The 26230-nt window shown below is 39.2% G+C and overlaps 1 protein-coding gene across 1 annotated transcript in view; it reads left to right on the forward strand.

Moving 5' to 3' along the window:
• The window catches only part of PCDH7 (protocadherin 7), a 478336-nt gene that overhangs the window by 400080 nt on the left and 52026 nt on the right, over window positions 1-26230 (forward strand). Inside the window, exon 5 of the mRNA XM_089525068.1 lies at window positions 17525-17590. Coding sequence (XP_089381194.1) covers window positions 17525-17590 — 66 coding nt within the window. The remainder of the gene's footprint in view (window positions 1-17524; window positions 17591-26230) is intronic.

The following is a 26230-nucleotide window of genomic DNA, read 5'->3' on the forward strand; positions in this document are numbered from 1 at the left end:
TTGCAGCATCCCTTGAAGCGTGTTAAATTACATTAATTAACCTTGTGTCCCAGATATCAGATGTTAACCTCTTGTGGGAAAATTATTCCTCAAAAGGGATTATTTTTATACTTCAATTTGCTCTTACGTTTTGTCAGCATAAGCACAAGCCCCAGATCAGTCTGGATTGTGTCATATTTTCTGAAGGTGGAAAGTGTACTCTTATCCCTTTAACATTGATTTTTAAAGCTAATATTCCTTTTCTTTCCAAGTGTGGTATAAATGTCAAGGTAGTTTACTATTTAAATATCCAGCATAATATTCAGTGCTGATTTCACAGGGTTGCCAGGCCAAATTTTCAAGAATTCCAGCATGTGGGCTGAGTGACCCTGAACATTGGGACATTTCTTTTATGGCCAAGGAAGCAAAGCATTAAGAAAAATCTTGAGTGTCAGGTGCCCCAGTTTTGTGCCTTTTTTTTCTGAAGGGAATATCTGGAGGGCCCAGTACTCACAGCCCCCCCAGGCACCTCCATCCCAGAAATGCATGACCAATGTCAGTATGAAGTGAGGTATTTCTTTGCTCATAGTGTACACTCCATAGTCTGAAAACTCTGATTAATTATTCAGTAAGTCACACATTGTGTACGGACACTATACTGGCTCAACTGATGATCAGAAGATCAAAAGACTGGCAGTTTGAGGCCCAGGTGCTGCATGATGCAGAGCTCTTCTCACTAGTCCCAGCTTCTGCCAACCTAACAGTTCAAAAGCATGTAAATGCAAGTAGATAGATAGGTACCACTTCTCAGTGGGAAGGTAACAATGTTTGGTGCATTCATGCTGGCCACATGACCACCAGAGCAGTCCTTGGATAACACTAACGGAGAGAAGCACCACCCCCTACAGTCGGTTATAACTAGACGTTAATATCAAGGGACTACCTTTACCTTCAAGTTGCACAATGTGTAGACTTGTTATCGTACTGATACCATACTAGTTCAACTGTTGGGAATCAAGCTTTAGTGTCATAATGAAACAGTGATGTATAAATTATTGAAAACTATTCTTCTCCTCCTTCTATTCCTCCACCTTCTAAAACAGAAGGTTATCCTTCTTTTCCCAAAGGGTATAACAGATCAGGATTCTAACTTCCTATTCGGTTCATATCTTTCTTATTAATGTCCTTATTGGTAGGAAAAACCTAGATGTCCTTATCAAAAAGGGGGAAAATACATTATTTTTATGTGCCCCTGTGGCCCAAAATATCAGACTAACATTGGGAGCAAAATGGTAACCACCAGCAGTGCAAAAAATGGAAAAACTGAGGGTGGCCAGTGTAGGAAAACATCTGTACTTAACTAAAAGATATATACATACCCTTTACAATCCTCTGTTCACACTTGTATAAACATTTGCTTGATAAAAGTATAAATATACACTATCCTCCTATGAAGTTCACAATGTGTCAAGGACATATGTGTTCAATTAGAAAATAATTGGTTCTTTCTACAATATTAGAGAAAAGATATCCAACTATGGAAATGCAATCATATTAGCTGATGACATAGTTCATTATTTGTTATTACCATCACTCTTAAAATATATTTAGTTCTATATAGTGAATGAAATAGGATGTACAAATCACAAAGCCAACAGACAACTTGCAAACTAGGTGTTCTTCTGTGATGGAATTTCTCCCAGATTCCATAAAATCATGCACCTGGAGATAGGGACACATTTTTCAAGTGTCGAGAAACACTGATGAGTAGAATCCTGGACTGACTAGAATCTTCACAGTTTGGGACTTATTCTGCACAAATTTTGCATGTTTTTGTTTTGTTTTGTTTTTTGCAGAAAACACCATTTTCTGCATAGAGGTGAATATTTAGATACAAGGATATTATTTTTTGCACAGAAAATGCTTTGTGAATTGACTTTGAAAACTTTATGATTTTTGAAGATTTTTTATAGCAGGAAGACAATTGTTAAAATCACTCATTGTTTCTGTCAAGAAGAAACTTAGTGAAGAATTAATTTCTTACACACTGAATATTTCAGAGTTTTGCACTACTTCAGATTGGGGAATTAAATCCTTTCATATTTTATACTGCACACCACTTTCCACAATATTGCTTGTGTTAGGAGGGATGGGGAAATGTCATTGGTGTTATTAGGGGGATGCGGGGGATGTGGACCACACCAGGTGACACCCCAGAAGAAGGGAGACACATGGTCAAACCAATGGGGTGTGCCATGCAATGGGGCAACACCTAGGGAGGCTGCATGCACTCCTCCCATATATTGTCCCATCCTTCTCCTCATGAGGAGTATGATGGTGTGGCCCCAGGGGAGACCGAGTGTGTTCCCTGTTTGCCATCCTGTCCTTCTCCCCCAGAAGCCCCAGAAGCCCTGAACTTTGCACCAGGGTGGGGACACCACTGGGAAACACACAATATAATGTCAAGAGCAAGTTATGCAAGTGAGTATAAAAATGTAATCTAGTAATAGACTCACACATGCATGCACATCACTTCATTTCTTGATAAATGGCTTTACATAAGTTTGATGACTGACAGATGGATGTGTCAACCTCCCTGACTATTAAGCATATCATTTGTGATTCAAATAATGTTTGAGATGATGCAGTGTTGAATACACATGTGTGAACTTTTTTTCTGGCAGAAGTCCATCTTGGGCTTTCTTCTCCTCCAGAGCCTGATTTTTCTGTTCTTTCAAGCCATAATTTGAATTCTGTTTTGGATCATAGTTTGCTTATATAGTTTACATATAATTTATGCATAGGTTATGTAAATTTATAGTTGCTGCTATAGTTTGCATATAATGGAAAACCATCATTTAATCTAAAAAGAAAGTAAGCATTTCAATTAGTTGACACAATATCCTTTGTGAATTAGAGATGGCTATATCAATCTATTCTTAGATTGTGCCAATTTTTTCATTATCAGTGCATTCCAACTACTTTTTACAATATTCTGCCTTTTAAAAAAAAGGTACACCTACAAATTTATTTTGATACTTGGCTTCCCATAATCTTAACAAACATTTTATAATCTGTGCAAGTTTTAAGATGAATGTAGATCCCAAAATTTGGAGAATTTCACAACCCAAAGGAACATTTTATTATGTGTGGCGCTTTACAGATCGCCCAAAAGGGCGGTCTGAAAAGTGCCTTCATTTGCTGTGTGGAGGAGCCTCAGCGGCCAAACCGTGCGGCTCCTCTGCGCAGCAAAAAAGAAGCTGCAAAATGCAGCTTCTTCTTGTGGTGCGCTAATGACGCTGCAAGGTGCCAGTGGCGCACTTGTGACATCATTAGCTCCGCGCGACATGTGGAAGCTAAGTGTCTGCTATGTCAAGATGGTGGCACCCATGTAGAATGGGCACCGCCATTTTGTACGCGCTGAGCACGTAGTAGGGTTAGGGGCATCCAGAAAGGATGCCCTTTTCTAACCCTAGTACGTGCTCAGCATGTACTATGGTGCCCTTTTGTAACGGGCCTATATTAATCTAGCAAATGAAAATTAGGCCTGTTCATTTAAGAACGCAAGCCAAACAACACATCCCTATATCCCTAGTGTGGTTGGATCATCACTATGGATGCAGCTTTGATATCATTTGATGTCACCACAGACAAAATGCTGCTCAATGGAATCAGTCTACATATTCACCCACTGGTATTACATTGTACCTACAGTAAAATAGAAGTATAGAAGAACACAATCCTTTTGAAAATTATTTCCTCCTGTCTTTTAGCTAGGGAGTTTGTTTGCATTGGTTAATATCCTTTCCAAGGTGGGGGTGGGGGTGAAGGGAGTGACATGACATTGTCTGGTTTTGTCAGAGGCATTTTGTCTTCAGTGTTTTAATATGGGTATATGCTATGCCTTTTTATGTGCATGAGTAGGAAAAGTCTGCCATGCTTTCAGAAAGAAGTGGGGGTGCTGAGGGAAGCAGAGAGAAAAAATGGGTAAGGAAAGAATGAAAGCGGTAAAAAGTAAAAGACAAACATAACTAGTTTGCCAGTGAGCCAAATTCTAGAGGATTATGTTCTTAATCTTGACATTCAAAGTAGACATCCTGTGATGCTGTAAATGTTCCAACAGGATTAAGCAGAGAGACTGCAGAGACTCTAAGAGCACTCCAACCTTTTTCCAATATGCTCATTTTTCAGGGGCAGGGAATTGTGAAAGCAGCTTCATGTTAGATTCTTAGTTCTCAGCAGCCAAGTTTATTGTGTCAAAGTTTAGTATGCATATTTCACAACATTAATAATGCAATTCTGGTTATTTTTTATCTTCCTCTCTTCCTCCTTTTTTGATAGTTTGTCCAGTGGAAAAAGAGCAGTTTTAGATGCCAAAATAATATGTCTGAAACACACACACACACACACAACATTGCAACTATGTCACCATAATACACAGTGTAAACAGAGAACTGGCAGGTTCCAATTTGAAAGTTGAAACATCTGGGAAAAGATAAGTGCAACAAATGGTATGTGTGTGTGTTTAATGAAATATTTCTTTTACAAAATATGCACTAAGAAATGTGTAAGCAGGAAAAATTATACTAAACTTCAGTTGAGCATGAAAAATGACAACATTAAAGCATACACAAACACACACACACACACACACACACAAGAAAGACAGAGGGAAAACAAGCAAATGTAGGAATATAACTATATAACTAGATTAGAGAGACAGATTCTGCACTAGTATTCTTTTTGATGTGCAACCAGTTTTTATACAGAAGGAAATTTCAAATGTGCCATTCTCTCATCTGCAGTCAGAAACTTTACAGTCCTATCCAGCAAATGCTGGAACATGTAGTTCTTTTGCTCATATGTTCCAGCTGTAAAAGACCCAAATCCTATTTGAGCAGTGTATTCTGTTATTCCTAGGGAGCAACACTGCTAAGTAGAGAGGCTTGACAAAATCATTTCTTTTGAACTCCTCTATGAACTTATCTGATCTATACTACACCAACATAAATGTGGATTTCAATAAACTCTGAATCTTTACAATGCAATTTGTGCATCAAAAATGTACCATGAAGCATATTTAGTCTTAATTTGGGGAGAAATGTTACTTTGATATGCATATGTTATAAGAAAATATGTTCATAATTACAGATAGAAGTAGAAATGGGATTAAATGGGTTGACAGGGAGATGATATAAATTGAACCATCCATCCACCCATCTGAACATTCCTATTAATACAGGCCTAAGCAGGCCTTATGAGTATATCATGTATACAAGAGACCTAAAACTTCTGGCCAGCCAGATTGTTAACAGCACTGAGCATTCATCTCACAAGGTAGTAGAGAAAATTCTTACTCAAGCAGTTAACTTTATCTACAGCTTGTTAAACTGAAAAGGAACAATAAAAGGTCAACCAACTGTCTTAAGTTTAAACTCAGTTTGGCTGTTCTAGTCTTGCATGTGAGAACGAATGGCTTGATACAGGATGCTGAGGGAATGAATGCCACTTTTCAAATTAAGGAAAATAGTTTTTGATATTATTGTTGCTGTTCTGTTGTAATTTATATTCCCATTTAGCTTATTGGAGTTATTTGAGGCCTTTTGTAATATGTGTTTATTCAGAGAAAAATATATAGTAAACACATAACTTAATCATATCATGAATCAGATTATGGGCACATCTAACCCAATGTGGTTATCCTTGATGTGGCTCAGCCAGGGTATTTTCCCAACTAAGGGGCTCGACAGACTGCCCCAAAAGGGTGGGCTGGAGCCACCTGTTTTTGCTCCCAAGGGACGCTGCAACAGCCAAACCATGTGGTGTCCCTCCACACCCAGAAAAACTGGGTTCTTTTAGATGTGTGCAGCCAACACAACGAGTGCACTATTGGTATACTGTTGTGTGTCAATGACGTGAGAGTGGTGCCATGATGTGTGAACACTGCACCATGCTTGCGTCATCATGGCAGCCCATGTGGGGACGGGAGGCTGCCATGATGGCGGCATCCATACAAACTAGGGTTTGGGAGTATATGGTCACTGCACGCTCCCAAACTCTAGAATCTTTGCCAGAACGCCACTTCCTGCCCGTTTGTACTGGGCCTAAGATCCTCAAAAGAGGATGCTGAAGATTGAGGCATAATTGAACACTAAACATGTGATATATCTGAGCAATGCCTCCTTTGTAAAGCAGGGAATTAGATAGTATATGTAGATTTTTCCGTCTTCTTAAAATGAACCAACAGCCACTCTGGTATTTCTAAGGATTGTGAATGTGTCTCTGTATGGAGAATGTTATATTATTTTTCTCTCCCTTTGACATCCTTTGCATGATATAGAATTGATAAAGCCAGTCCAGACCATCTTTCTGCTATCAACATTATCATTACATCCTAAATTTTTGATTTGCCACCTACAAATACTTTCTACCTCCTGTTCGGCCTGCTAATGGCTGGTGTTTAATTGCTATGACATAATCTTGAGTGGTCTGTGAGCCATTTGGCTGATGTTCTTACAAGGGCATGTTTCTAATCCTAATTGGGTTTATTTTCCCTTGACCAGTTTACAACACTTAGTACAAGCTCTCTTTTACCTAACACAGGACATCTAGAGAGGGAGTGTAGGTTCATATTAAGCCCACATTCCTCCCAGGTCCTGCACTGGTGTGCCAAATATGACTGGAACATTCTCAGCCAGTGTTCAGCCTGGTGAAAAGGGGGGAAGAGGGCTCCAGGGGAAATAAAAGCTGCAAACTGAGGCCACATGGGCTGCAAATTTCTCAAAATGTTTCCGATACCACTGCCCAGCTGCATCCCACCTAAAACGTGGTTACAAGCTGTCAGCTGCTTTTCAAAAACAGGAAGCTCCCAGTTTTGCAAATTGGCCAGATGAATGCAGCTTCTAGCAAGGTTTTAGGTGGGATGCAGCCAGGCACCAACATCGGCGGCATTTTGCCTCTGATAATACCTGGATGCATCCCAAATTAGGATTTAAAACAGCAGCAGTACAACGTATTATACTTCAGTGCTATAAACTCCTCAGTAGCCTTAGCCTTTTTGTTACATTAGTACATGATTACATGATTCCCACACACAGACACACACACAACTTTCCTATTTGAAGAAATTCTTTTCTATTCATGCCAGGAGTGGCCACTATTGTGGACCACATATTTTTGGAGATAATCTGTCTGGGTACCACATTCCAATGGTGAGTGAGGATACCCTCTCTCCCCCCTCTCTCTTTCCCAGACCATTCCTCTTCCCATCTTCCCGCTACCTATGAGCTCTTGCTAGAGGTCTGAGATGATCCCTTTTAGAACACTTTCACAATTAGGCTCAAGTGTGCATGAAAATAGAATGTGAGCTAAAGGTTGCTCACCTGATTTATGTTCCTCTCAAGACTCCTTCAGAAGTCAGTTCAATTGATTATTTTTAGCTTGCTCTATTAGCATTCTTTCCGCAGCTTTTAAACTGACTTACATACCCCCTTATTTGTTTAAAGACAAAGACTGCTTGTAAACAACATGTTAGTGTCAATCCATAAAATCAAGACACTAGTCATTGTGGCCTATCATTTTTGTATGTTGATAAAGTAGAGTAGAGGCAGAATTTCCATGTCTGGCTTTTCATTACAATCAGTGATTGAGGAACAGAGAAATTATCAGAATATTCACTTCTTGATTAGAAGAAAACACTGTATATATTTTGCATAAGCCTTGCTGTTTTGCAATAAATCTTATCCTATATATCTGTAGTTCTCATAGAAATACAAGAGGAATTATCTCCATTTTATTTCTTTTCTATGTACACAGACAAGATTTATGATCCACACTGTGCATGTGCTGAGCTCTCTCATTAAAGTGGAAATGCTTGAGCAGTTCTCTCCATCTGAATTTCTCCACAGACTTGGGAGTACTGCATTACTTGCTTGTACGTGGAGGATCAGCAGTGTTACATTAGCAATGCACCATCCTTCCATTGTTAATTTCTGGACATTCTTTAGAGAGAGATACCTGTGCAGTTTGCTGCATTTTCAGATTGTTTCTTTGTTTTTCCTCTATAGAGGTTATCAGTGCACAAAAGCATATACATGCATTGATTAAACTGCTGCACAGAAAAGGAATCGCATTTTGTGCCTACAATATATTTTATGTAATGTTTTACAGAGTGCATATATTAAACCTTTCTACATTTATAATCTCCCATAGGGAGTCAAAAAGACACAAACTGAGAATTGATACATATACTGCATATAAACCACATATAAAATATGATTTGGGGATGGAATGTGGAGCAGAGCCAAACCACCAAAGTATAATTATGTGGAGCAAGGGACACTCACTAGCAATTTAAACCAGTTTTGGCTGGATCAATGTTTTTTGATCTAAACATTAAATGGCTGATAGTTAATATCACCTCCCACATGCCTGAGGAAGAAAAAAGAGCAGAAGTTTTAGGTTTGTTTGCTTTTCATCATGCACACCTTTTGAATTTTCAACACTTCATTATGCTTTCTCAAAGCCTGGTTAAGACACAGAGAAGATATGCTGATATCTCTATGCTTGCTAATTGTGTGTTTGATGTAAATATATACACATGCTGTTCAATAAGCATGGAAGAACTTTATTAGGGAGGTCACATGTATGAGTTTGAAAGAATTAAGCAGAGTAGTGGAGGACAGAAGGTCTTGGAGATCTCTCATCCACAGGGTCACCATGGGTCGAGATCAGTTAACAACAACACAAATCCCAAGTGCTGCTTGTGACCTGTAAAGCCCAATATCTAGGGACTAAGTATTTTAAAGATTGCCTTATCTCTTATGGAACTGGTCCAGATATTAAGATATTTCCACAAAATGGGCCTTCTCAGTGGCTGCTCTCAGACTCTGGAAGGTCTTGCTAAAGGAGATGATGCTCACCTCTCCCGCCAGCAAACAGATATATATATATATATATATATATATATATATATATATATTACTTCACACAGTTATTTGTCATTTAATCTTAATTGCTATGGGGGGGGGGGGAGCTGTTGTTTTTTTTGTTTTGTTTCTAAACCAAAAACTTGTTTTTGATTATGGCTGGAATCCTGTTCAGACATTGCATCTTCATAAGTGGATTTATATGTATGGGAGCATCTGTATCCAGTATGGGGCTGCTCTTACTATGTAGAAGAGCTGGCAAAGTTCCCAACATGCATTGGTGCCTGATGCACAACGGAACTGATGTGCATCAGTTCTGAGGCATATCACATCGGTGCCAATGCCAGTGGGCACCAATGAGCATTAGACACTCTTCTCAATTCCCTGTTATCTTTCCTTGCAGTTCAGTAATGGAGAGCCTCAATAGACCGCCCCAAAAGAGTAGGCTGGAGCTGCATGTTTTTACTCCTAATGGAGGCTGCAGCAAGCAAATGGTGTAGCCTCCGTCAGGACTAAAAAAACCTGTTTTCAGCAGCAGGTGCCATGAGTGTGTCAATGGTGCACTCTCATGCAGTGATGATACACGTGTGGCATGACAATATTTAGATGCTGTGCCGCACTTGTGTCATCATGGCGGCCCCTATATGGACGGGGCTGAGCCATGATGGTGCCACCGGCGTGCGGTAGGTTGCTCTGCACTGCTGAGCCCTACAATCGGTTGCAGATTGTCACTTTCTAGCAGTCTGTACTGGGCCTGAGTTTCTTAGCAACTCTGCTGCCTAGCTAGGTATATGCAAAGTTACATTATGTAAAAGTTCATATAGGTTTCCATCATGTGTTTTAAATCTATATTTTTGTTTTAATTTGGTTTATTATTTTAATTTTACTGTTAATAATTGGCAAGATGAGATATAAATTTTATATATAAATAAGTTCTTTCAGATGCTGGGAAGAAAAAAAGCTGCAAGCACAATAGTCAATTGATACATGCAAGTAATTAATTATGAAGTCAGTTACAAGAATACAGCTAGGCAGGCAGCAGACATAGCTGCTGGTACCATTCACACAAGGGGAGGCCACAAAAATGGCATATAGAAAATATCTGTTGAGTGATATTTCTTTTAGTAGTGGACAGCAATTGTCAGAATCCCTATTCTTCTGTCCCACTAGAATGTGCTTAATGAAATGATAGGGAGGAAGAAGGATATCTTCAGCCATAATTCATTATCAGATCATATATGAAGGAGAAATAAAGAGACTCTTGAGAGGATATCCCTAGAGTCAGTGGATTGTTTGACTAACCTAGCTTGTGTTTCTAATCAAAGAACTGATGCAGGATGTCTTTAGAGATTTACAGGGAAGTGGTAATTGTAGAGTCTATTATGCCATGGCTAATGATGCAGGCCAGAGTCATAAGAATTAACTGGCATATTGACAACTTCAATTCTTTGTTTCAGCATTGGGCATTGTTTTCAGCAAAGAGAGAGGGATGACCTTTCAGATTTGGGGGAATGGGAAAGATTTTACTGGGTATAGTTAAGGGGGTGGATATTTATGGCAAGATTAAAATATCTATACTTACATATCTTTAATTTTACATTTCACTAATATCATCATCACCATTTTTAAGTAGCATTTGTTGGGGGTTTCTGTGGCTTGCAGAAAGCAGGTGTTTTTAATCTTTTTTGTATTTTTAATTTGTGTTTACAAAGAGAAGAAACTCGGTGGGGAGGAGGCAAGAGGAAAGAAACAGAAATAAGTAAAAGAAAAGTACATTGGTTATAAGCAGCATCTACATCAATACACAGAATTAAGCAGACAATATTTCCAAAAAAAAAAAAAAAAACAGTTTCAGTAAAGTTAACATCTGAATAAAAAAAATACATGCTCATATAAGCTAAAGTAGTAAGATCTTGTCACCACTGATCAATACATACTGAGTAGTTATCACTCTAACCTTAGTGCATAAGTCTTTCTGGTACTGTAAGAAAAATTTGGTCTTCATTTAAAGTCCCTATCACAGGTGTGTAATTTAAAACAACATGGGCATCTGCAAATGTTGAAGCTTTTTCTAATACAAATTGAATACATTGCAACCAAAAGTAATAATCACTGAATACACATGCACACATCATATACCACAAAGAAACACTATCTACATTACATCACTAACTTTTATTTAAATTAGGTGGATTCTTTCTAGTATAATGGTGTCCAATAAACCACAAAGATCAATTTTTGCTGGACCAAAAATAGCTTTAAGTCTAAGGAGGTTTTAGAGGCAATTTTCCATTGGTTAATTTGCACAGTCTGTTTGTTCCAACTGAACTAAACTTCATTTACATCAAATTATAGTGGTTTCCAGCAAATGCTCATAAACTAGACTTGTTGATTTCAGTTTCTTTGCAGTAGAGAATGTCTCTGAATCATATCTCTGAGGATATTATTAACAATCCCAGTGCAGTAGGCATGTCTAAGGCACTTAGAGTTTATGGGCCATATGCATACATCAGAATGTGTTACAGTTATAAATATCGCCATGATGCACCTTGGGGGATCTAATAGGTAGGCTGCAATAATGAAAATGGCAAAAATTCTTGGTCTGGACCAACAAAGTGTAAATCTCAATCCATTTATTTCATAATAAAGGTTGTTTCAAAGTCCTCAAATTATTCCACAGATTTAGTTTAGCATGACCATACGGATAACATTGTAATTGATTACATACTGTATACTAAGCCACTCTGGCAGCAGAGATGACAGAAAACACAAATCTTCCCCCTTACACATAAAACAGATTATTAAAAAAAACAAAAAACAGGTTACTAAACAAAGAAAACATTGCAAGTGAGGTGAGGTGAGGGATAAGAACTGTTGTTGTATGAAAGGATGTGCGAGCTTGGTTCTGGTACAGTTCACAAAGTCCTAAACATCTGCTCAAAGAAATCTGTTTCTTTAATTCTTAGCATATGTTGGCCATTTAAAAAAAACAAAAACTATTTTTGACCCTGGCTCTAACTATTTACCTTGTTTTGCTTTGCTTTTTAAATTACTATGCAGGAGAATGGGATGAGATGTACAAAATATTCATCATTTTTGTACAGTACCCTCACAAGTATTTTTGCATTGATCCCCCCTCCCCAAAAAAAACATTTCCAGGTTTGAAAACATTCAATAAAAACTGCATAGAAATATTTGTTTCCTTCTGCAACAGGGATACAACTGTGGCCTTAACCCTTTTGTTATTTACAACTAAAATACAACTGACTGAATTTACCACCTCACTGACTGACCATATTACATTATTTTCTGTGCATAAATTGTCATTTCCTGTTTCCTATTTTTTGTACAAAATAAACAACATTTGAATGTTGCATGGAATAAGCCCTTAGCTTCAGCACTTTTTTAAACAGAAAACAACATTATCTGTGCAGAAATATAATTTTTGTTGTACAGAAAATTTCATTTCCCAGGCATAAAATGCTATTTTGTGTGCAAAAATACCCTGTGCGAATTTTGCGTAGAATATGGCTCAAACTGTGAACATTTCTCATCAGCCCAGGATTTTTCTGATCAGGATTACTCAACCCCTGAGAAATACTGGGCTTACAGTTTTTAAAATACTTTTAAACATACTTTACATCTCTATTAGAAAGTAGAAGAAGTATGTCTGAAACTTAGCACGTCTCCATTACAAGATATGAAATAAATATTATCTTTATATTTGGCTACTTTTCAAGGTAGTGGTGTGTGTGTGTGTGTGTGTGTGTGTGTGTGTGACAGAGAAAGAGAAATAAACCATGTCCACAGATTGCAGATTCCTTGACATTTCTGCTGAAACTCTTTGCATGTCTAAAATGTGATCCCATCTTAAAAGAGGGGGGAAACAACTTAATTGTTCAGCTGTGCAACCGGAGAAGGCTCAACTAGAGCTATGTTCAAGCCTCACCTGTCCTTATGCAAACTCTGCCTTCTTGCAAAAAAAGCAATGTTTCTCTTTTATTGTTTTTGCAATAGGAACAATGAGAATGTCAAAGGAATTTTGTGGAGCACCACATGGTTTCATTGAATACTTTATTTAAACAAAGTGGTCAATCGATGTCTGCACTTTATTTTACAAATTGTATGTCATTCTTCTATGATATCAGCTTTCTTAGCTTCTTCTGGTTCTCAAAAGAGCTTTTGGTGGATCTAGCATCATTTCCTTCATTGAGACATTCCAGATCTGCTTTCTGCTGAGTTCCTGAAAGATGAAAGAAGCTGTTGTTTTTAAAGACCCCAATTCCGTTTGAACAGCATCTTTAGAATTAGTTCAATAAACTCACCCACCCATTTGTAAATAACAGCATGAGTTTCTGCTAGTCACATATTGGGGCTGAGTAGAAACAGTAGAAAGAAGAGTTACCTCCTCTTCCTGCCTGACCCACACTGAAGTTACCTTTATTTGGCTTGATTAACATTGACATTTGTCCCTTTTGGCAGGGGACAACAGTGGGCCTTTGGGTATCTTTTGTTTAGGATGATCAGGAAAGCAAGCTCAATTAATGCTTTGTTGTTGTTGTTATTGTTAGCTGCTCTCAAATAGACTCCAACTGGTGGCAACCCTGTGGATGAGACATCTCTAAGAATTATATCCTCCACTGCCCTGTTCTGATCCTGAAAGCCCTTCCCATAACCTCCTTGATTGAATCTATCCATCTACTCTGTGGTCTTCCTCTCTTTTTTTCTACCCTCTACCTTTCCTAGCATTATTGGGCTTTTCCCCTAGTGATCTGTGCCTTCTCATTATGTGGCCAAAGTGTGATAGTCTCAACTTGATCATCTTAGCTTCCAAGCAGATCTCTGGCCTGATCTGTCCAAGAACCCATTTATTTGTCTTCTTGGCTGTCCATGGTATCCTAAGTACTCTTCTTCAGCACCACATTCAAATTAGTTGATTTTCTTTCTGTCTGCTTCCTTCACTGTCCAACTCTTGCATCCGTACGTGGTAATTGGGAATACAGTGGACTGAACTATTCTGACTTTAGTGTTCAGTTGTATGTCTTTGCTCTTCAGTATCTTTTCCAGTTCTTTCATAGCTGCCCTTCCCATTCCTAGTCTTCTTATTTCTAAACTGCACTCTCCATTGTAGTCAATGTTTGACCCTAGATATGGGAATTCTTTAATTGTTTCAATTTCCTCATTGTCTAGATTGAATCTGTGTATTTCTTTTGTGGTCATTATATTTGTTTTCTTTATGTTCAGTATCAAACTTGCCTTTGAACTTTCATCTTTAAACTTCGTTATTAACATTTCCAATTTTTTAATGTCTTCTGCTAATATGGTGTCGTCCGCATATCTTAAGTTGTTAATGTTGCTTCCGCCTTTCTTAACTCCTCCTTTTTCTGATTCTATTGCTGCTTTTCTTATGATGTTTTCAGCATATAGGTTAAAAAAGTAGGATGATAGGATGCAGACTTACCTGACCCCTTTACCTATTGGAAAGTACTCTGTTTCTCTGAATTCTGTTCTGATAGTGGCTTCTTGTTCTTGGTACAGATTCCTCATCTGGACTATCAGATATAGTGACACTTCCATATTCTTTGCGTGCGTTCCATAGATTTTCATGATCTATACAGTCAAATGCTTTGCTGTAGTTTATGAAACATATGCTGATTCTTTTTTGGAGTTCTTTGGTCCATTCTATTAGCCATTGTATGTTTGCTATGTGACCCCTAGTGCCCCTTCCTCTTTTGAATCCTGCCTGCACCTCTGGAATTTCTTTCTCCATGTATGGTTGGAGTCTATGCTGCAGAATTTTGAGCATTATTTTGCTTGCATGTGAGATTATGCTATTGTTTTATAGTTACTGCAGTGTTTTATAGTTACTGCAGTGTTTTGTATCTCCTTTCTTGGGGAAGGGTATGTACATCAAGTGTTTCCAGTCTGTTGTCCACCTCTTTGTTTTCCATATTTGTTGGCATATTTTAATTAGTACTAAAGTTGCATCTGTGTGCATTGTAGCAGTTCAATTGGGATGTCATCTGTTCCTAAGCTAAGCATCCCTATTTGTCTGCCATTTAAAGCCAGCCAGCCTGATAGGTTAGAAATGGGAGTGAGCTTTGATGGCGCATCTAGGGTTTCTCCTGTCCAAACATGGGAAAGAGGTTTGGCTAGGTGGGCCTGCTTGCTTTTGGATATAGGTTGTAAAACACTAATTGGAAGATTCAGGAATGGGCTAGTTTTCTCCTTATTTGGTGACATCTTGTCTCAGATTCTTATAGGCTGGCATTTTCACTGATTTGTCATAAGTTATTAAATATAACTGAAATGTGACCTGATTTGAAATGTAGTATCAAACACCTTTGTGCCCTGGTTAGAACACAGATGGGGAAAACATCACTCATTTTTCAGGTTCCTGTGAAGCAGAAGACCTGTAAAGCCCTGAGATACACAATTGTGAGGGCTTTTCAAGAAGTAAGAGAGGTTGCAAAGCACAGGGAAATAGTACAGGAGTTTCAAAATCACACAGCATTGGCCACCACATTGCAGTAAGTTAAGCCCAAAAGCCCTACATTCTGAGAAATTCTACAGATCTTCACTCCTACCCCGAGTTTTTGGATGCAAGTTCTTCATCACTCCTCCACATAAAATTAAATTGATGGAGTATCCTGGCACAAAATCCTAGTAGTTTCAACATTTCAAGCAGCCTTCATGATTCTTCTTCACCCATGTGCATAACCTTCTAGGGTTGGGTCTTCTAGCTATCAAGACTAAGTGCAGGACTTTCCATGTTAGCAATCTTGAGCTAAAGTTGATCCATGATTATTGCTTTATCCTAAGCAATTTTTACCTAGCACAGCTTATGCTTCCTGCTAGTTTTGTATTGATCTTCACATCCACAGTATTATTGAATGCTCCTTTCAGGCTTCAGGTGCATGCAGAATCCTCATTATTTGAGGATTAATATGTGGTGAAGTGTTTGAGCATATAATCCCTGTAAGAGAACAGTGGCTAGTCACAGAGATGTGTGTCACTATGAATATAGAAGTTTGTGGCCATACATTCTTTTTTTTTTTTTTGCGCTATTATGTATAAATCCCCTAATTAGAGTTTAATGCTTATTTGCATCAATTCCATTTTTGATTGTCAAAACTGTGAGAGAATTTGTATCATCACATATGCAGCTGCTTGTCTTTCTCCTCTCATTCAGCAGCAGCGTAAAACACACTTCTCTTTTAATTTCTGGACAAGTGGAAAATTGGTGTATAATTGCCAGGGGCGGGGATAGTTAGTAACTACATAATGATTTCTGTGCATTGCTTGTTATCAGGGGTATTTTCCAATGGTAAAATTAATTTCATTTCCTATAGCTATACTGGCAGTAATAAATCAGATGCTTAAGTCACCTTATACCTCTGCAAATAGCCACAAATGAGAGTCTGAAAGACACACATTTTGATAGTTTCCCCAGATGTTTTAGCATTGACTATAAGGTAGCACTAATTCCTTTCTGCGTGCCTAATTCTCATTTGTATGAAAATCCAGATAGAAATGAAAGTAATGTATTAGCTGTATTGGAGAAAATGTTAAGTCAATTATATCCCTGCAAGATTTATAAGAACTAAAGTGAGTATAAATTTGAATTGTCAAAGGAAATTTTACATGCATTAACCACTCAGTAAAATCCATCATATGTATTTAATTATGTACTGAGTTTTGAACTGCCATCATAAGGCAGTACAGAAGAAGAGTTTCCTTAAAGTACTGTTCATAGACATTGTTGTGAATTATACATGTAAAAGACTCTGTGTTTTCCAAAGTTGAAGTATCTCAAAATAGCCTACAGCCTTCTCTGTTCTCTCTCTCCCTCTGTATGTATATGTGTGCGTTCTCATCTGTGAGAATATTTTCTCATCTGTTTCTAATGATACAATATGTGGGAAGCACAAACCATTAACACAATGGTATTCTCCCTGAAAATGTTGAGATTTGGATGAAAAATTTGTACATACTAATAAAGAGGATCGGTGGCAGCCATAGACAAATCACAGACTGAAAAAAGCTGCACAACAGGTGTGGTCCCCAGTGTCTCAACTAAACCCTTCATCAAGGGAAATGTTTAATGCCTCTTGATAAAGTAAAATCAAATCCTTGAGACAACTGTTCTATTCAATAACAAATGAGACAGCTGCACAATAAAAATTGGTTCCTGATTCTTTTCTGCAACAGAAGACTTCTCTTGAGCAGTTATTATGTAGACACATTAAACATTTCCCTTGATGAAGAGTTTTGCTGAGACAGGTTGGGAACCATAACTGTTGTGCAGCTGTCTCTTTTGCTCTCTGGTGAGAGCACCTGAATTGCTTTGCATCTCTATGTTATGAATATAGCTTGGATTTAGACTATTTGTTTTAAAGTTTACTAATATCTTCAGTAAAGAGGTCTCAGGAGGTCAGATCATTACAGAATTCACTCTGGGAACCTGGAGACTAGTTGTGAAATTGTTCACATTTGAAATTTGTCATCATTTCAGAATTTGCAGTTAATATATATATTTTTTAAAAATGACTCTTTCATGCATTTTTGAAACATGACTTTGAAAGATCCTTAAATTGATCCTCCCCCTCCCCATACAGATGATTTCTGTGCAGCCTTGGCTCCAGGATTGGGCTTTTCCGCCTGGGGAAAGACACATAGCTCTGGTATGTATGTGCGTTTCCTCCTCTTGGATTGAGACAATAATGGCCAATTACTGATTTTTTTTTCTGACCATGTTCTTGCTCTTGTGTGTACTAAACAATGACCACAGAGTGTCCTCCTTTTGCCACAAGGCAAATGAATCAGCTTCAAGCTTTGGTAGCACATACAAGTTACTCTTTATTTGATCCCAAGTGCTGAGAAACTGCAACAGGAAGAAGACTGGACTGATTAGAATATTATTTACTCCCCACTAAATTCACACAAACTTGTTTTGCACAGAAAACAGCATTAATTAGTAATAGTGATGAAACACAGTAAGTAGTAATGAAATGCTCTGAGCCTTTTGAAGATTGATGTGTTCTACATGTAAACTCTGAGCAAATAACATTTATATAAAAGGAAGAAGCACATGCTGGGAACTTCCAGAATTGTGATTGTTGTAATAGCTGCTCCTTGAACAGTTAAGTTAATCACATTGATTGATTAGTGCCAGCTCAAATAAACAGTACACTAATGGAAAGGAATAGCTGAAAGAATATAGAAAAGACCCTGTTAAAAGAGTGCTTTTGTGGGGTGAGGAGAGTGAGGATCTTGTAGAGAGATTGGATGAAGACTCTGAATATACTGTCGTGAAACAAATGTTTCATTGTAAAAAATGCAGTTTACAAATAACAACAGCACATTATAAAGTTAAGTGGATGGTCATATTCTGTTTCACAAATCCAGATGACAACTGAGAAATGAAGGGGCTGTGCAAACCGGCCACTAAGGCTGGCTTGGTGGTGGAACCAGAGCATGGTGTCCATACAATGCATGCCCCAACTCCGTCACCATGGTGGCATGCTGTGTCCTGGCACTCCTCTGGCACTGCATCCACATGATGCAGCTCCAAAGGAGCACCTTAAAGCCATGCCACCGTGGCTATCACACCCTTTCCAGAGCGCAAGAAGGAGGGCTTCTTGTGGCTCCTTTTTGTGTCCTGGAAAGGCTAGATTGGGGCTGCAGTGTGCGGTTGCCACGTCCCCAATCCAGTGCAGCTGGAGCTGGCTGCAGGCTGCCCCTTAGTGGCAGTCTACACAGCATCAAAGTAGAGTCAATTGTATTGTTGTTGTTTTTATAAGTCTTAACATCTGATTTCAGACTCAACAACATTCCTTTATTTGAAAATATATTGATAAGAGTAAAAGTCATGATCTTAGTGGCTAGATTGGTTTGTGGTGTAGTTGCCGTTTGTTTGTCTGCGGTGTAAGGGCAAGAAGGAATTTGGAACACAGCCTCCAGCAATTATCATCCCTGTGAAAGATTCCAGTCTAATTAACAGGGAAGAATGCTTACTTGACAACTACGGATGAAAAATTTCTTTAATAGCATGTGTCCCTGTGATACATTATTGTATCAGGAAATGGCATCTCTAAATTTCTTTGCCCTTAACTAGAAAAATTGCTGGTTGCTTGGAAATGACTGCAACTTAAATGATTCAAGCACATCATATTGACTCATGATGAAATAAAAAGATCAAAAGGATGCACAAGAAAATTAGCAGTACAGAATTGTGATAGATGGTTTTCAGTACTTTGAGTGTTTACCCAAATGTTTGATGTCAGAAGGCCTTCTACTGTTTTTCACTTCTCTTTTCTAATCCGATGATGCATTTTAGTGATGTAGAGCATCTTCTTTCCCAGTGGCTTTCAGATTTAATAGGATTTAATGGATGTAATAGGACAGCCCCCAAAGTCCTCCATATCTTATTTTTCCACCGAGTGATTTGCTGCCCACTCAAGAATGGTCTAAAACCACCAGAAAAACAGTGGTTTACTTCCCCCCCCCCCTTCTTACGATCCACACAAATCAAGAAAAGGGGCTAAAATAGATCAAAAGCAAAACAGGAAGTGGTGTGACATCATATTTAGTTGCTCAAAATGTGTGAGTGTGTTTCACTGGAGGATCATACAGGCAATTTTTTTCCCTACCCACAGTACAATTGCCCAGATATGTACTTGCTTGCCAACTTTTATGAACCTCTGGTAGTGATCATTTGTTGTTGGTAGTGTGTTCCTCCTAGTCGTTACTGATATATGGCAATCCTAAAGTGACCCCATCCTCTAGCTTTTTTTTAGCAAGATTTATTTAGAGGATGTTTGCCATTGCCTTCCCCTGAAGCTGAGTCCATGTGACATGCCCAAGGTGGGTTTCATGGCCTGGTCCCCTGAGTCACTCAGCACTCAAACCACTACACCACACTGGTGTACTTACACACATTTTATTCTTTCTAAAGTCTCAACCGCAGAAATGGGATCGTCCTCAAATGCCTCCAAACATCCTCTAAGGGATGGAGACAATTTTGCCATATTTATCCCAGCCATTTTTTAGCCTTTTTAAACAGGAAGTGACCCAAAATTGACTTCTGGGTTACTTCTTATTTCGGAAAAAGGCCTCTTCTGGGTCCAAAAAGTCTAGGGATGCAAAACCTTGGGAAAATATCCCCATTGCCCCCTAGAAGGTATTTGAGAGGCAAAAAAATTTTTTGTTGATAGGAAGTTAAGGGATGTGTGTTGTCCTGCAAGGTCTTCTGTGAGCCACTTAGGCCTCTAATGCAGACACTTGTCCACTTCTGCCCTAGAATGTTTTAAGATGTCATATTCCACAGCCTTATCCATTCTCTACTGGCTGCATCAGGATGAGGTTCTTATAAAGGCCTGTGGTGATATTGGTTCATCTGTGTGAAACTAGGAATGCACGTATGTGAACTGGACTGCAAAGAGCAGTTAAGAAAACACACACACACACACAAATCCTATTTGGTATAAAATTATGTTCATACGCTAGCCATCTATTTTTAAAATGCTCTGAATTTTAACTCGGTATTTAAGCCAGTTCATAGCACGATTATGAACTGAGTTAGATACTGTGCACTATTGTGACTACGAGAATAAAATGGAAATTGTTTTCTCAGGAATTAAAGGTATACTGCTGTAGAAGAGGATAAGATAGTTTTTTTTAAAAAAAATGAACATTGGAGGCACATACATATTTTCATCTGTAAAATCCTTTTTGAAATATTATATATATTTGACTACAAGACAATCTCATGTATAAGTTGAGGGCAGGTTTTGGGGCCCAAATTAAGGATTTTGAAATGACCCATTGATACGTCAAGGGTAAAACTTAGGGTCTGATTTCCTGCCCGTCCACCCATCCTCAGTTGTCTGCAGCTGTCCTGTTTATACAGGGATGTAGCCAGGATTTTGGGAAGGGAGGTTCCAGAGTAAGTGCCACCATTATAATGAGGCTTGGGCGCAGTGGCACAGCAAGCATGCACCATTCATTGTATCTAACGGAAGGGAGGGTCAGGACCGCACAGACACACCCCTCCCATGGCTACGTCCCTGGTTTATCACCTCACAAAAGATGGAGATGAGTAAGAGATGAGTAGGCAGCTGTAAATGATTACAAGTGGGAAGAAGGGTGGCATACACCTTTCCTCCTCCTCCTCCTCCTCCTCCTCCTCCTCCTCCTCCTCCTCAGGAGGCTTGAGGGACAAGCACAAAACAAACAGCTTCATTTATATACCACTTCATACTGAACTAACAATCTGGGTACTCATTTTAGCGACCTCGGAAGGATGCAAGCCTGAGTCAATCCCTTAGCTGGGATTGAACTCACAACCTTATGGTTTTGAATGAGTGGCTGCAGTACAGGCCTTTAACCACTGCACCACCAGAGCTCCTACTACAAACACTCACCCCTCCTCCTCCTCCTCCTGGCTGTCCTCTTGAAATACCATATTGACTCATGTGTAAGTCAACCTGGGACTGAGGCCAGTTTTTTGGCCTACATTTTTCAACTTATAGATTAGTATATATGGTAAGAAAGAAGGAGCAGATGCTGAGGTGAGCAAACTTGGTGTGTCTATGCAGGCCAAATGTAATGTTTTGGTTGGAGGAATTATCCTCTGAATATGAATTCAGAACCTTCTAGACCAAACTGCATAGAAAAGGGAACTTCCTCGTGATGGATTTGTAACTCGACAAACTGGGTCTTCCTACTCTGAATTAAAAAATGAGGCAGGGCCACCCTCCTTGCTTGAGAAAAGGTCAGTAAGTAAAGACACAGGAAACTATGGTTGATTTTTTAAGAAATACCTGCCAGCAAATGACCTCTACAAGGAAGATGCCTTAATCATGAGCAAGGCCTACGTCAACAAGTGAACTTTTACCTAAGTGCCTGCAGCTAAGACCTGGATAGGCCTCTGAGAATTTAAAATACTTGGAAGACTGTTGGAGATATCATCTGCATTAAAGTGGTAGCAATGGCTTTCTTGGATATTCTTCATGCTAAATGCTAAAGTGTCTTTGGCGCTTCTTGTATATTGTCTTCTTCTGAACTAGCTGCTCTCTGTTTCAACTGTGCCATATTAATCTATGGATCACTTGGACCTTACCCTAGAGATGTATGTAGCCTGGTTTATCCCTGAAATAGAATACCCAAGTGTATTTTGCATGTAGACTTTATTGCTGCTGCATATATTCTGTATGGGTACTTGTGACCCTTTTACATTATGGATTTTCTGGAGATTGACCCCTTAACATTATCATTGCTTCTATGAGATTTAGAGGCTGCTCTGTTTGTGCAGGTTCCCTGCATGGCTCAGAATAACTGTTCTGAATTGTACAGCAAAGGAGAGAAAAGGACCTAAAGAATATTCATGTTTCCCCATATTTGAAGAGAAAGCTGTTTGGGTTTTTCTCATATGTTTAGATATCTCTTTTGGGACTTGGAGAAAAATGTGTGAAGGGTTTTGTTTTTGCATAAAAATGTGTTTAATACGAAACATTTTTTGTGCAGAAATTTATGTGCATTTTTTCTGCAGAAGCACTAAAATCTGGAAAAAAATGAGGAATTCTGATGTTTTTCATATTTGCCTGCAAGAACAAGTTAAGTAAAGAAGCTTTAAGCTGCAGATAGTAGACTTAGAGCTTCTGAAGGGTGATGCACAGAAGACAAGAGAACAAGCAGAGCTAGCATACCTATTTGTGCTTCTTGTGGGACATAAAATTAAATACACTGTGAAACATGCCTCCAGTTAGAACTTTAGTATGAATTTTGCTTCCGTACATGCCAACAGATATTTACCTCTTCTAGTAAACTCAGTGAGACAAGAAAAAAACTGACTTTTGGCAGGTTAATATCTACATATTTTTGTGATATACTCAGATGAACAGTTCTATATATTCTCAATCAACTTTCCTAATGAACCATAACTGTTTTCATAATTTCTTCTGGATTTGGGGCTATATCTCTCTTTGACCAGGCATATCCAGCTGTGCTTAAGTTTCTAAGTCTGGAACTGCACAAAGGAGACTTCTGATCTCCTTATATGGTGATGGAAAGTCTAATATTCTCCTGGAGTAAAAAGGATTAAATTGTTCAGCTGAGGTCATAATTCCTTACTTTTTCATTTGACTTTGAAGTGTCATGTTACATTGGGTCTTGAACTTTTCACTTAATGCAGTGTGAAGAATGCCAGTTGGCTTTGTTGAAACCATGTTTATTGTCTGGATGGCTATGGTTACAATCTACAACTCATTATTTTAGAGAATATGAACTTGTAAAAAGAATTTAGAGTTACTGGAATAGCTCTGAAATATATCCAGTGTGTATTGTAGAGATAGTACAAAAATGTTGATACCTGAGCTAATCGTTATAGAATTTGTGCTATGGCTTTTCAGATATATTTTTGAAATTTGAATTAGTCTAAGTAGACCTTGAAATGTGGAACAGAATTGTTCTGATTTACACTAATTTTTAAAATGAGAGTGTGAGGTCAGCTTTCTGCTGACTTTGAAAATAAACCTATTATCTTGTTATCACATAGTATGTACAGGAGGTATATAATTTACAGTATATACAGGGGGGTCTTTAAAAGTAATTGTACACAATAAGGAAGTTATACTGGGAAGATTAACTACCAGACAACTTCCTAGTTACTAGGAACTAGAATAAAAATGTGCAGTTTTATTACAAGATAGACAACAAATTGGAGTAACATGGGAATTCATTATAGCAGTGAAAGTTCAATTGCACAAACAATGTCCATCTGGCAGTGACAGTTATCTGGTTATCTGTAAGGGGAAAAGGGAGGAGGAATCTAACTTCATGTATGAAGAGAAAGGGCAACAAGGTTAGAGAAAAAGTCTATAAATGTCTCAGTTTGGCATAATGGCTGGCTATTTTACTGAGAAAAAAAGTGGGAGTGAAAGCAGAGCAGGGAAAGAAGAAACTGGAGATTACTGTTTGCCTCAGATGCTGCTGCCGAATAACCACAGGAGACCATGCTGGAGGAAAGGCCACAACTTTATTAAGCAAACCATTGGTAGGGTTGGCACAGAGCATGAGGTCAGGATCTGCGAAATCAAACAACCCCACGTTTGTCTGATTAACCACAACCTGGCACCCACCAGGCATTAGGATGACCTAGGGGCTAAGGAACACCGTATGACTGCATCTCTGCCATGCGTTCACATATTCGCTAAGCCCCTAGTCACCGGGAGGCGTTCTCGCTTTATGGCCCCTGCAATGGCCATACGCCTGCCCTATTCGCCCCCGGGTCCCGACTGACTCCCAAACCAGAGCTCCGTAGCCCTGGTACCACACCGTGCAGATCCTGGCCTATGCTGCCGCCCCAAAGTTGTGACAAAAAACCCAAACCCAAGCGGTGGGTGGGTGGGAGAAGGCTCAGCTCCTCCTCCCTTCCTGCTTGGCTCCTAACCATCCGGAGCCAAGCGCCGACTGAGGGCCGGGGCTGGCAGCACGGCCTATATAGGCCTAAGCCCCGCCCTCAGTACCACCTGACCAGGAGACTCCTCCTCCAGGGCAGCTGAACCAATCATCTGTCCTGGAGGACCGGAACACCCAGAACGTCGCAGGGCGGAAGGGCCTCCCTTTCGCCCCACGCACCAATAGGGAGCTGGGGCAAGCCCCAGAGCACTCTGGGGCTTGTAGTCATTCGCTGCGTCTAGCGGCAAAGCGGTCAGCCCGCCGAGTCGGGCAACCGCTTTATTTCCGCTAAAGTGCAATGTAAAGGATTATCTTCCTTTTGGGGAGTTCTGTGGATAGCAGACTGTCATTGGCTCCAGGTAACCACAGTTTCTTGTGGTGTGTTCCTGATCTAGAACCTAGAATAAAGAAGGACGTGATTGTAATAATATAACCATACAAGTATGCAATCTGTACTCTCAAAGCTCCACAAATGGTTTCGTATATGAGGTAAGGGAGAATAAAGCTTTTGATCTGAGTTCATGAAGATCTCCAGCCTTTCTATCTGGTGTCTGTGCACAGAGGAAGGACATTGGACAAGATGATGTCAGTAAAAGTAGATTTCAACAAGAGCTGGACCCTGGCATGAGCTGGGTTTCCATTTACTTGGAAGCTGATGAGCATAGAGTTTCGTATCTCAGGGCTGAAACAGACCAACCCAAAGAGGCTGCATAACACTGCCCCTTTGAGTGCCAGATCGGGGCCATACATGCCGCAACCGCATGCCACAGTCCTCAGCTAGCTTTTTTCTGGTGCAAAAAGAAGTGACATAATGCCACTCCTTTTTTTGTGCTGGAAAAAGGGCTCCCTTTCTACCACCACCATGGCTTTTTGGCACTCCTCCAGCGTGCAGTATCAAAACACTGCACCTCTGGAGTGCCAAAGCTGCTGCCATGTAAATGTCCAGGTGGCTTCCTGGTGGTTTCCTACCAGTTTGGGAGCATGCATTGTGCATATACCATGTCCCCAAGTCACAAGGAAGCCGGCATATTTTGTCAGTCTGTTCTGGCCCTCAGACACTCAGACTGTATGGATGTTGGTGGCATAGCCCCTTTGTTCTTTAAAACTATGGCTCCCTTTTATGCATTTAATATGGAAAGGGACTTATATATAAGTCAGGGAACAACCTGTCAATTTTACCATCCCCCACTAGTGATGTCTGATGGCTTTAATGTCAGTAAGCCAGTGGGCCAATAAATTTAAAGTTTTAGTTAGACCTTTAAAGGAGGTATCCAGTTTGGTGAACTGTTCGGGCGATAGGGTTGAATATTTTGGATGGATCTTTTGAAATAGGACTTAAACCAAGAGTGGATTCCTTGTCCCATTGTCAAGAATGTTACCAGCCTTTACTGGCCACAACATGCGTTCACTGTATGCATTTTCAGCATGTGAAAATGTCATTAATTAACTTTCCTCTCCTTAAGTATGCATCAGTTCAATATAAAAACCGGATTTTAACTATATTATGATTTTACCCAGCCAGGACCTTCCAATAATTTGTGGATATTTGGGGACAGATAGGTTTGAGGAATATAAAGGCAAATGTGTCTGCGTCTGTATTGCATCTAGTACCATTATGATTGCATTTCCACAGGCAAATATACTAAGCTACACACTTGTCCTGTTCACGAGACTTTGATTTTTTCAAGGGGTATCACTTTCATTAATTCAGTCATGTCCCATGACAACTATCAGTGAACTGCAACTATAAATAATCTTAACAAGTTTTCAAACTTACTGGAAGAGAAGTAAATTTGAGAGACAGAACAAATATAACTGCTGCTAGGGATGAACAAGTTTATTGGTAAAAGTTTACAGTCTTAGTT

This window comes from Sceloporus occidentalis, unplaced genomic scaffold (assembly GCF_023333645.1).
Source record: "Sceloporus occidentalis isolate IW3139 unplaced genomic scaffold, rSceOcc1.0.p SCAF_5, whole genome shotgun sequence".
Classification (NCBI taxonomy): Eukaryota; Metazoa; Chordata; class Lepidosauria; order Squamata; family Phrynosomatidae; genus Sceloporus; species Sceloporus occidentalis.